The 12889-nt window shown below is 35.3% G+C and overlaps 1 protein-coding gene across 3 annotated transcripts in view; it reads left to right on the forward strand.

Annotated features, from left to right (window-relative positions):
* Col24a1 (collagen, type XXIV, alpha 1) overlaps nucleotides 1–12889 on the forward strand; it is a 301836-nt gene that overhangs the window by 232129 nt on the left and 56818 nt on the right. For all 3 annotated transcript variants that reach the window (XM_005385132.2, XM_013514569.1, XM_013514570.1), the window contains 4 exons: nucleotides 1415–1468; nucleotides 1577–1630; nucleotides 7840–7893; nucleotides 9035–9142. In XM_005385132.2, the coding sequence (XP_005385189.1) occupies nucleotides 1415–1468; nucleotides 1577–1630; nucleotides 7840–7893; nucleotides 9035–9142 (270 nt within the window). The remainder of the gene's footprint in view (nucleotides 1–1414; nucleotides 1469–1576; nucleotides 1631–7839; nucleotides 7894–9034; nucleotides 9143–12889) is intronic.

Raw genomic sequence — 12889 nt, forward strand, 5'->3', positions numbered from 1 at the left:
CCTCACAGATGCAAACAAAGAAGGCTTCCATTGACTTTTCTGTGAAAACACTGTTAGGCTACACAGCCAATCCCTTCTTACAGCTCTGAAAAAGATGATCCTGCTGCCTACTCTATGGCATTCTTTCTATAACATAGAGAAAGTAGGAAGAAAGGAATCTTGGTGAAGAGGACAATAGGAAAGGGGATAAAGGAGATTTCCTGTGGATTTCTTCACCATAAATTTCACCTGACACGCCTCTGGTTTATTGCTAGTTTCTGTTTACACACTTGAAAAGGGAAATGTGATAGCTCAGGAAAGCTAGAGCGATGGCAGATTGCTGAGTGTCAGAGTCACTTGATATGTCTTGATAGTGCATACAGTTACTGCTTCCAATCTTAAATGGAGACCGAAGTGCACTTCTCCAAGGGGAATAGATTGAAAGAAAGAATTTTGTTCTTACAGTCGTTATTCCTTTGGTCTTCCTCTTCCACAGTTTCAACCAACCACAGATCAAAAATATTCTTAAAAGAATTACACCTGTACTGAACGTGTACAGACTCTTCTCCTTCTTGTTAATCCCTAAATAATACAGCACAGCAATTATTTGCACAGCTTTCACATATGCGAATGCTGAATAACCTACAGATGATTTAAAGTAGTTTGGAGGACGTGTGAGGAGTATATGTACAGACTATATTTTACATAAGGCCTCCAGCATCCTTACATGTTGAGTCCTGGAATCAGTCCTCCAAGGATATTTAGAAGTCACCATATCACTTTCCTGACATTACTATAACAAATTGCCATAAAATGGTGGCTTAAGGCAACAAAATCTTTTCTCTCCATTTTAAAGACCAGGAATTGGAACTCAAAATGTGTGTAGGACCACTCTGCCTTTAGAGGGGTTGGGAAGAATCCTTCCTTGCCTCTTCAAGCTTCCAGTGACTGTCAGCATCCCTATAGTTCTGACACTGCAGTCTTTGCCTCTCGCTTTACCTAGCCTCCTCCTGTTAAGTCTTCATCTCTTTGTGTATTACAAGGACATTTGTTAGCGGATTTAGGGCCCACATGGAAAATCCAGGACAATAGTATCTTGAGACCCTTAGTTTAATGACATCTACAAAGACTTTTTCCAAATAAAGTCACATTTACCTGTTCTGAGAATGAGTACATAGACATCTTTTGGGAGGCTACCATTCAGCCTACTAGATTGTTTGCCATTAGAAGCAAAAACAAAACTGCGTACTTATTCATCACAATAGTTCATATTCATTACAATTCGAGTGGCTATTATGTTCTACCTTATTTCTAAGAAGAATCATAATCTCTATGATACATAAATTGACTTTTCCAACACTGTTACCAATGTAAGCAATAGTGCATTATTCTCTAAATTACATGTGTCTATTGTAATCATCTTTTCTATTCCTAGGGTCATGTGGGTGTACCAGGACAAAGAGGTGCTACTGGACAGCAAGGGCCCCCAGTATGTTTTGAAAGCATTATCTGTCATTCTAACATTTATACATGTTAATGCTAATGACTTGCTTTGTCTCTGTTTTACATGCGATTTCTGTTTTGATTCCTATTAAAGGGAGAACCAGGTAACCAAGGTGAACAAGGACTAAAGGGAGAGAAAGGATCTGAAGTAAGTTGAAAGTGTTTACAACTATGTGGAACTAATTTCTGAATTAAAAGAACAGAAGCACAACAGAATCATCATTATTGTAATTTAAATAATCATTCATTACACGGCATAGGATCACTGTAGGCTTCTAATTGATTCATGTGTTTGGACTGTTGTCTAGATATCATTTTATCAGCTGCCTCTCTGGTTTTGTGAAAATTGCCTAACATCCCAAATTAGTAGTCTCTTCTTTTTGCTTCAAACAGAAATACCAGCACTGTAGACTAAAAATTGCCAGTCAAAACTATTTTGTTGTTGTATAATTTACTAAAGAAAACATACTCATTAATACTTGTTAAAGTATGGTAATGAAGGCTTTAATTAGAAATATCACAGCAGATGCAATGGGATTTTCCAGTGAGGGAGAAATAATGGGCTGAGCTCTGAATATATCATCCACAAGTGGGAAGTGATAGCCAAGGAGAAGAATGAGGATGACGAATGGAAAATTATTAAGGGGTTACTCAAGGGTAAGGGAGATTCTGGCTAAACTGACCTAATAGGATTCTTGCTGAAAAGAGGTTTGGGCTATCAAACAGCACCTAGGGCAGTGGTAGTGAATATATGGCAGGCATGCCACAGTGGGCTATTTGTATTATTGAAAGCTCTATCAGATTTGCCATTGCTGACCTAGGGGTTGGTGGAGGATGAGGAAGCTGACTATGTATCCAGGGTGATCAATGCTGGTATATAGCCCAAGGACACATTAAAAAACCTTTTGGACTTTAAAATAGAACCAATTGCTACAAGAATAACTAATATGTATTACTCATTAAAGACACCTTCAGAGGCCAGATGGGCTCTGTCCAATTACTGTCAACTTGTTTTTGAAAAGTTTTAAATTTATTCTTTGGATTTTGAAATGGTCCCTTAAAATCATCTGGAAAACCTAATTTTTCAGAAGAAGAAAACTCCCAAAGAGATTATGAATTAGCTAAAATCACAGAACTAATTACCAACAGAACCAACAATAGAAATTGTTTATACAGAAGCTGTTACTTTAAAATCTTTTATACATTAATTCAAATACAATTACTTTTACCTAAACAACTAACGTACTTAATTGGGCATGTGACTTTGGACAGCTACAAAGAAAAAGTGACAGCAAGTAGTAACTACTACGTTTTTAAAGACTTCCATAATGCAAATGCAAGTGAGCTGTCCTCCAGTGGCTTCCAAAGACTAATACTCAAGCCAAAATCTTATCTTCCCCAAAAAGCACAATTCCAGATTTTTGGGAATTGCAGTTTCTTGGTTAAAAAAAAGAAAGAGAAATAGGAAAAATAAATCTTGTATGCTTCTCTAAATCTGTTCACATTTTAAAGTTGCTCTCTCTAAGTTAGAACTAGCAAAGTATTGAGATAAATATTCTTGATCTTTTGAACAAAAACTTGAAAACAAGAAACAAACAAAAATAAAGATTTGGACTAACATGCATGTTTTAAAAATGTCCCTTAGCAAAAGTATTTGATCACCTTCTCTTATAGTCTGTGAACCAATATAGTCTTGATGAATGGAAGCTTTTTAAAATGGATTTTATTTCAAGTGGGCCACTCTGTATATTTTTCAGTGTTAGCCAGGCAAAAAGAAAGCACAATTTTGCATGCTCTCTAAAGACTACATATAAAATTCATTTGCCTTTCCTATTATGAGAACAGAAATTCTGTTCACTGATTTATGAGGTACTTATTTTTAAATAAAATAATATGAGTAAGATTGAAAGTAGTATAAAATATTTCTACTTTTTTATATTTGAATTTGGAGGATTGATTGAAGAACGACTTTTTTTCTTGTATAGGCTACCAACTTAATTAATCATCTAGTAACACCTTATAAGGCACTTTCTTTACCTTTGGCCCAATCTGTAATTTCCTACTGAAACACCACCTCTATGTAAATCAATGTCTATCAATGGTTACCTGTTAGTTTAGTTAGAAAATTATCAAATAATTAAAACTTTATGATTAAAACATACAAATTTTTGAAAGACAGTTTTAGTTCAGAGTACTGTAACAAAGTACTACAGATGAAGTGGTTTACAAGCAACAAAAATATATTTCTCACAGTTCAGAAGTCTGAAAGTCCATGATCACAGTTCCAGCATGGTGAGATTCTGGTGAGAATCTTCTTCTATATTGCATACTGCCAACTTTTCACCGTGCCCCACATTTTGCAAAGGTAGCTAAAGAGCTTTTTGAAGTCGCATTTATAACATTCATCAAAATTCTTGAGAGCTCCACCCTGAATACCTCACCTCCCAAAGCCCAACCTCTTAATACTATTAGGCATTAGTATTAAGGTTAGCATTTCAAATGGTGAATTTTGGGAGCACATAGACATTTAGTGCATAACAGTAACAATGATCTACACTTTAGTGAGATAGATAGACAGATGACTGAGACAGATCAGCAGACAAATATTGTTTTTTTCTATTTTAAGACTATGATTTTTCTAGCTGTCCTTCCCTCTCACAGTTATGGTGACAGTAGTTGTAAGGAAGTTCTTCCTGAATTGAACATCTAAGAACATCAGAAGCCATAGTCTTTTTATTAAACATTGCTAGTGTTCAATAAATATATATTACCACAATTACCCTACTTGCATTACTAAAATAGACTTTAAAAGTATTTCTCATATGCATAATTTTCTTTTAATAGTATTATGAGTTGCTTCCTAATGCTTTTCCCAACTCTACATAGCATTCTTGTGTTCAGCAAAACTAGATGGGTCCACAGATTAAGATTTCAATGCACAATATTTCACTCTTTTAAAATAATCCTCAACGTAAGGACCATCGCAAACTTTAATTGACTTGTAATATGTGAATCTTTTCTATTTCATCATTCAAATATTTGGAATAAGATGCATACATGTGTGATATACTAAGTGCACAAGCCTGTAGTCTTTTTAATGGAAATTAACATCTGTTCTGAGAGTCCATCTTTCCTGGTGGTAGAAACCTAATAAGTGAAAATCTAATCAGTTGACAGCCTTTAACTCCATCTACTCAAATATGCTACATTTGATTGAGAATTTTTCCCATTTACTTTCTTCACAAGCTTGCAGTTACATTCAGGGCTGTAGCAGTGGACATGAGTAATGAGAGATGACTTTAGTCTTCAGTCACCATCCGTTCACAGTAACATCCACGGAAATGTACATTATCTCTGTCGGGCCTAATAACCATCATCCCATTATGTTGGCATCTATCTCAGACTTCTTGGCAGAGGTTCTCTGATCCATGCTTATATGCACAGCTCTTTTCTCATCTCAGTTTAGAGCAAGACCACCTCATATGGGGCTCTCAGGGTTGTATTCTTCTACACCTGGCAACACGGAAATAACATTGTGTTGCTCCTCACATTATTTTGGGTATTTGGGAAATTCAGGGAGACATTCCACTGTCTAGACATGTGCAGAAAGTACTGACTCTCACTGCACTGTATGTGGACTTCTCATTGAGGACATTAGTCTCTCTAGGTGTTTTCTTGTGCCCAGATCTCAGACTTACATGACAGTATTATCATTTGTCCCCATCCCCTGGTTTGAGGGCAAGGTGTAGAGCAAAAGACTCTTCCCAGAGGCTTTCCAGTATCTAATAGTCTTTCTTCTGTTTCTCCTCTTCCCTTCTCTCAACTTGAATACTTTCATATCCTCCTACCAAGAAAAAAACTCTTGTAACATTATTGTAATTCTTCCGAGTCTGTTCTTTACGGCACTTATTTTATGACTTCCTTCCTTTATAACATTGTTTTTTATTTTCAAGATAGATGTTGGCATCTTGACCTTCTTGGTAGAAGTTCTTTGAGGTTTTATAGATTTTTAATATTTAAGAGGCAAGAGTTTGTATTTTAAAAGAAGGATTTTGAAACTTAAGATAGATTTTTCTCAAATTATTAATCCCACCATGAGTTTCACCGGTCCATTTCAAAATTCATGAGCCAAGAAAAAGTCTGTTTTGAAAATCAAGAGTCTAGGACAGATCTATCTGTTTGCATAAAAAGATACTATGAACACTCTGGTCAGCATATTTGAGGATTATCACCATTATTATTACACAAGATCACTGAATTCAGAACGTTTTTCAATAGTTAGTCTTCATTCACTTATTTTACTTTGATAAAAACATTTTACTATAAATATCATATATTTCATACATACCTCAACTAAACTCAGGCCACCAACCATCTCGCTGTATAGTATTCTTAGGCTTAGATAGATTGTATTAGTAACTTTTAAGACAAATTTTAAAAAATAATTTTCAAAGTTTGAGTAGAATACTTGATCATCTAGCTCCCCATTATCAAATTCTTAAAAGCTGAATTTGTATCACTTATAGAATATGCTCTTTTTTCCCTGTAATTACATGTACTATATCATCTGAAAATCTTAAATTCATTTTCAGAAGGCATGACCTCTAAAATTGTTCTTTTCTTTGAATGCTGTTAAGTTAAATTTGGGGCATAGTTTGTCTTTATATTTATGACATCCCAAGTAGAATTATCATGTTTATGAGCACTTCTGATGATTTCTGAGAAATGTGTCTAGTAATGACAATATCCTTCTTTTAAATTTGTGTACCTGGTCCCTCTTGTCCATATTTTTCTTCTTAAAATAATTTTAGGATATCATCAAAACAATGGCATGATTTGTAAGGGCAAAGTTCCTAACTATCCTGGCAGACTAGTTGCTGCTAAATCAATTATGACTTAAAACATCACACACATGGAAAAACAAACAGTTCCCTGAAAATAAATATCTCTTCCTTGATTTGCAAGTATTTTTTTTTGTGCTCCAGAGTAGCACATTTTAGGCCCCTGGTTTATAGCCCTTACATTATATAAGAGCCTTGTAAGCAGGAACTTGGCCTTCAGATTCCTAACACATACCAGAATACATGATATTCCGTAAATACCTATTGAAATTAGCTACTCTTAAAAGGAAACAAAGTCCATCTCACTCCAGAAAGAGTGACTGTTATCAAGAAATCAATTAATAACAAATGCTGTCAGGGCCGTGAGGAAAAAGGAACCCTTCTCCATTGTTGGTGGGAGTGTAGACTGGTTCAACCACTGTGGAAATCAGTGTAGAAATTCCTCAAAAAATTAAAACTAGAGATTCCATTGGATCCAGCTGTTCCTCTTGTTGGTATCATCCTGGAAGAATTAAAAGCATCATACCAGAGCAATATATGCACACCCATGCTTATAAGAGCACAGTTTAAAATAGCTAAATGTTGGAAACAGTCCAAATGCCCATCAACAGATGACTGGATTAAGAAGATGTGGGGTTTTTTTTTATGCAGTAGAGTATTACTATGCCATAAAGAAGGACAAACTTAAGACATTTCTAGGTAAATGGATGCACCTTAAGATCATGCTCTTAAGTGAAGTAAATCAGAAAAACATGCTTAAATGTCACATTGTTTCTCTGATGTGAAAAACTAAAAGGGTAATTGAGGACCAAAATGTATGATAGATATTGGGAATATGAAGAAAATGTTCAAGTGGGAAGAGAAACAAGGGAAGGGGTAGGGGGAAAAGAAGGAAAAGAAAAGAGAGAGAATAAAAGGAAAAAATGGATCTGGGGATAAAGCTCAGTGGCACAGTGCCTGCCTGGCAAGTGCAAGGTCCTGAGTTGAATTCCCAGTACAAAAAAAAAGGAAAAGGAAAGGAAAACAAAGCCTTGTGAATAAGGAGGGGAAGAGAGGTTGAAGGGAGGGGAGGGAATTGAGGAAAAAAGTAGAATCAAGATATATTATGCATGGGTACAAATTCCCTATGATGAATGTGATCATTATGAATATCTAACATGCACCAATAAAATTAATTTTAAAATAATAAAGTACATAAGATCCTTCTTAAAAATTGAAAAAACATTTTAAATTGACAAAGGTTTTGCCTAGAACTGGTCACATTCATTACATAAGTAGTTCCCATTTAGAACTATGATTTAAGGTTTAAATCATAGAATTTGTAGCTAGAAGAAAATTCATAAGAGATCCAATCAAAATCTCTCATTTTCAGGTGAAAGCAGTATGACTTCTAGGGAAGTTAAGTGACAGTCTCAGTGGCACAGGACTAATTAGTGGCAGTACTTACCGTAGCATCTAGCTCTCAACATTCTGTTCCCTTACTGTCAAATGACAAGTGTGCTTCCCATTTGTTTAGGGCCCTAAGGGGAAAAAAGGAGCTCCTGGTCTTTCTGGGAAACCTGGCATTCCTGTAAGTAAAAGGCCTCTTTTATCTTCTTATTTTTCTAAGTAGAATTGACAACTTCAGCAAGCAGAAAAGTTTAGAGCCAATTATGTCATGTTGGATAAATCAGATTGTCTTGGGGAAAAGAATTTAAACCCATGCTGGAACACAGTGGGAACAAAATATGACCACTAAGTCAAAATGAAACTTGTGGTTTAAATATAAGTCCCTGCAACTAAAGATGCTATTTTCCTCTGTCAAGGAGCCCTCTCTGTGGATACACGCTCCTCTCTCATGGTGAACCACTAGAAAACAGGGAACTTGAAATCCTGACTAAATGAACTGTAACAAAGGTCAAAGATCTTCAAGCATGATTAAAAAAACATGAGCTGGATTTTATCACTAAGCTTCTCCTTCCTCTAACAAATAGAATAGAAAGTCTTTGAACATTTGCTTTTTAAAAAGTCTTATCACAAAACAGATTAATTTTACCTTAGCCTCAGTTTTCTGCTTTAGCCAAGCAGTTACGTATTGACTTCTTCTGGTATCCCCCAACCAATCCCCATATGCCTGCTTTTGTTAACCTTTGTTGGTTTGAAAAAAAAAAAAACTAGAAATTAATAAAGATAAATTGTGAGCACATTTGGATTAGAGATCCCTCCAGATAGAACCCAGTTGCCCAAAAGCAGAAACAAAATATTCAAACCTTTCTTCAGCATGTGATTATCTGTTTCAAAGGGCAACAAAAAGAGCCATGATTTGTTTCTTGGGAAAATAATACAATACAAAATTTTGTGAATGGTAAATGATTGCCATCTGCAGATGAAAGCACCCTAAACTGACAAGTGCATAGAGTTGATCTCTCCTTGATGGCTGGATAAAGCGCAGGCTGGCAAGATAAGAAATACCATAGCATTACAACAAGGATCACATGGTTACCCTAGAGTTCAACCACAGTAGATTGCTGATTATCTTGGCATTTTTAAGGGAACTTTTAAAGACTACTATCTGTTGCATCCAAAAAACAAATTATTAAGGAATGTAGGAAATGGAAAAAAATTTGACCAGAAGTGTAAACTTACCTCTCTTTCAATAAATATAAAGGTATTTCTCACTTAAACATCTGTTCAGCATCTCTGTATAATATAAGTAATTTTCAATTATCAAGGGACTTACAGGCCTTCCTGGGCCAAAGGGCAAGCAAGGATATCATGGAGCTGATGGCATTTCAGGAAATCCTGGAAACGCTGGGCTACCGGGAGAGCAGGGACCTCCTGTGAGTAGTGTGAATATCTCTTTGTTCTTTTTTCTTATGCATCAGTGTCTACCTGCTAGATCATGGATACTGTGGCTCTCTTTCTTAGCTTGACATTGGCCAACATCAGGCCAATCTTTTCTTTAACAGTTATTTTAGAACTATATTAAGATTTCCAGAGATATCAATGGGACATATTCTCTTGGATATTTTAAATCTAATACCTCATCATATTAATTCTTTATAGCACATAAAAGCTTTCTTGAAAGACCTGAAGAGAAATTAAATTGGAGGGGCTGTATAACCTGACTGTATGCTTGAGTTCATTCAATGTCTTCAGCCACCTTTGGAACATTTAGGTCTTGGCAGTAACTCCAGATAAGTTCTGCCAAGAATCATTTTCCCCTTATTTTTATATCCCCAGTATTTATAAGAAGTGTGTGAATGTTTTCTCTGTGTTCATCTAGGGATGCTACAATGATATAGATACATTCTATTTTCATACAAATTTAGTCTGTTTATTTGACCAGAAATTTAAACTTTTTCATCTTCATGAAGTCATTTTCCTTCTTTTCTTCCCTGATGGAACCTACTCTAGATATTTTTGTTATCCAAAATTAAATACATGCTTTTAAAAACTCAGTAAAATTTACCCTTTTATATTTTTACTGTATGAATGTGATTATCTATTTGTATATTTTTCTTTTCATAAATAATAAATGAATCCTAGTTGTTTATTCCAAGTTAGCATGGTTGTGTTCCTAAACTCAAACTCAAATTAATGTTCTTTTTTCACTGTGTTGGGTTATCTCATCTGTTTAAAAACAACAAATACAAAACTATGAAACTATGACCTAACCAACTGAATGATTTCACAAATAAAGATCTAAGCAGATTCTATCTGAAAACATGAACATTTTTTATGGAACTTTAACATGTTTTCTATTCTTTTTGGAAGAAGTACATCAGAGCATCAGACAACTGGATCACTAGGCTGAAGTTTTTAATTAAAATAGTTCTAAACTTCTGCCACTAGTATCCGTATGGTTGAAGAGGACTTTTATTTGCAGTCCCAGGCTTTATGGAAGCCCATGATCTGGCCTCATTTTCATGGCGCTCTCCAGGATACCGTATAATAGACTTGAAATGAGACGGTGAAGTATTTTTTTTAAAAAATACAACAATAAAACTCCTTGACTTGGTCTGGCATCTATGTATTTGTGGATTAAGTTTTACTTGGAAATGTTAGAGTGAATCTTTTCCTATTTCTTTAAAAAAGATTTTGAAAGTTCAAGTGAGGAAAATCACATTTGAAAATCTGTGTAATTTCTTGCTGTTAACCAGGAGATGACATACGTGGGTATGTAAGGTAGTCTATAAGATTGAAATGAATTATAAATACTAACAATAATGTGTAATTTATTATTAATTTTTAAGTATTTGTTAATTATTTAATTAATAGTAATTAGAAATAATTTGTTCTCTGGCTAAAATTCAGATAGTTCTTCCAGAAATAGATAATATTTTTAGTACCTACAATGTATTTAATCAGAATTTTCATATTTTCACACATTTCATTACATGAGATACAAGATCATTTATTTTCCACATCAAGTCATTTAATGGTTTATTGTGACAACTTCTTTCTGGCAGTGGCCATATTATATAGTTACATTAATTCTTTTTCTTTTAATAAATAATTCTTGGCTGGGGATTTAGCTCAGCAGCACAGCACCTCTCTGGCAAGTGCAAGGTTGTGAGTCTGATTCCCGGTACAGGAAAAAAAAAAAACCTAAAAAAATAAATAAATAAAAATAAAATTTCCTATTCCAATAAATAATTCTTCATACACTCCGTCACACATGAACTGCCAGAACTTTGGACAGGAACATCAAATCCATACATAAAATAGGGGTTTACCTTGTGAGGAGAATTTCAGATACTCCAACCATTCCAAAACAAGGAACACTGCCATGTTGGGAACTCACTGAGTGCCTCTGCTCTTGGCAGGTGGACAGTCAGCAGGATGGTAGCCAAATAAGCCTTGGTGAGGAAAAGTCCAAATGGTTTCCTGTCTATGGATACACTGAACAACCACAATGACTAATATGGAAAAATGTTGACTGACATCTACTAAGTGGTCCATCTCATTACCTGTTTATTAGGAGCCTCCTCTATAAAATATACTCTGTTAAGTGTTTACAAGAGTGGAGTCATCTTTATGTTGATTCTGTTTTGAGAGGTTCCTCTAATTCATCTTCCACAGACCTTCTATTATAGGTCTTTCATCACTCCCAGTCCTTGACTAGCTGGCCAACCTTTAACCTTTCTCAGTGTAGAACCATATCTCAAGTCATCTCTCCCTTCACCTATATGTTTGAAGTTCTACCACTGGGAAGAGTTCCTTTTACTAGTATCTTTCAGGCTCTAAACCAGCAGTTCTCTATGCCTGACTAATATTGATAATCAGTGCAGCTTCTTCTACAAATCAGGTCTGTGCTTTTTCTGCCTTCATTAACTGGTAAAAGGGATTCTTTAGAGAGGTTGAAGGAACAAGGAGAAAAAAGTATCATAGAAATCAGAAATGCCTCCTTACACATTTTGTCTGTGCCTTCTGGACCTGCTAGAGCCCTTCTGGACCTGCCAGAGCCTCATTATGTATCACTTTTATTTAAGAGTAGCACTCTGGGATGTGTATCAAATTTTATGATTCAGTGGGTTAGATGTCACCCAGTTCATAAAGGGCAGCTCAGAGCACAAAGCCATTTGATGTTGAAGGATCAGTTACTTAGTTTCAACTCAGCAATTCTAGAGTTGCTTTCCAACTGAGAAATTGCATTTTATCTAGAGGACATAGCCTATCTCCAAAGTTTTATGGCTATGGCTGTGATTTTCTTTTAGGGAATTACCAAAGGACTCATACAGCCTCTCCAATATCAGAACCTTCTCATATTATTTGATTGGCTCTTTCATAAGGTTAATGTGGTTCACATAGCATCCCGTATCTGTTGCAGAAACTTTCCTTGTTTCAGGGTCCACTCAAAATTAGTGTCATGGAAAATGACTTGAATAGACATTTCTCCAAATGACCAAATAATCCAATGGAAAGATGCACAGCATCATTACCACTAGAAAGATCAAAATCAGAACTACAGTGACATAGCAGTTCACACACATTCATATGTTTCCATCAAAAACAAAGCAGCAAATCACAAGTGTGAGCAAGGATAAGGAGAAATTAGAACCCCAATGCACTGCTATTGGAGATGTAAAATGGTGTGCCACTAGGAAAACCAGTTTGGCAGTTTCTTTTAAAAATTAAATATGGGCTGGGGATATAGCTCAGCAGCATAAGCACCTGCCTGGCAAGCACAAGGTCCTGAGTTCGATCCCTGGTACCAAAAAAGAAAAAAAAAAATTAAATGTAAAATTATCATATGAGCCAACATTTTCACTTTTGGTTGTATACACGAAAGATTGAAATCAGGATCCTAAAAATATTTTTAAATAAATTTAATTGTCTATGTTTGAGGTGACACATATGAAGATATACAATGAATATAGACAATAAAAAGTTTACTGGAACATGGGTATGCAGCTTACTTGTAGAGCTATGGGAAGGGCTTCAGTTCAATCCCTAGTGCCACAAAGTGCTACTACATTGAAGTAAATTCCATAGCCATCATAAAGGTATTTTTATACAAACATTCATTAAAGCATTTTTCCTAATAGGCAAAAGGTAGAAACAACCCAAATGTCTACCATCAG

The sequence above is a fragment of the Chinchilla lanigera genome, unplaced genomic scaffold (assembly GCF_000276665.1).
Source record: "Chinchilla lanigera isolate Chin_1 unplaced genomic scaffold, ChiLan1.0 scaffold00022, whole genome shotgun sequence".
Taxonomy (NCBI): domain Eukaryota; kingdom Metazoa; phylum Chordata; class Mammalia; order Rodentia; family Chinchillidae; genus Chinchilla; species Chinchilla lanigera.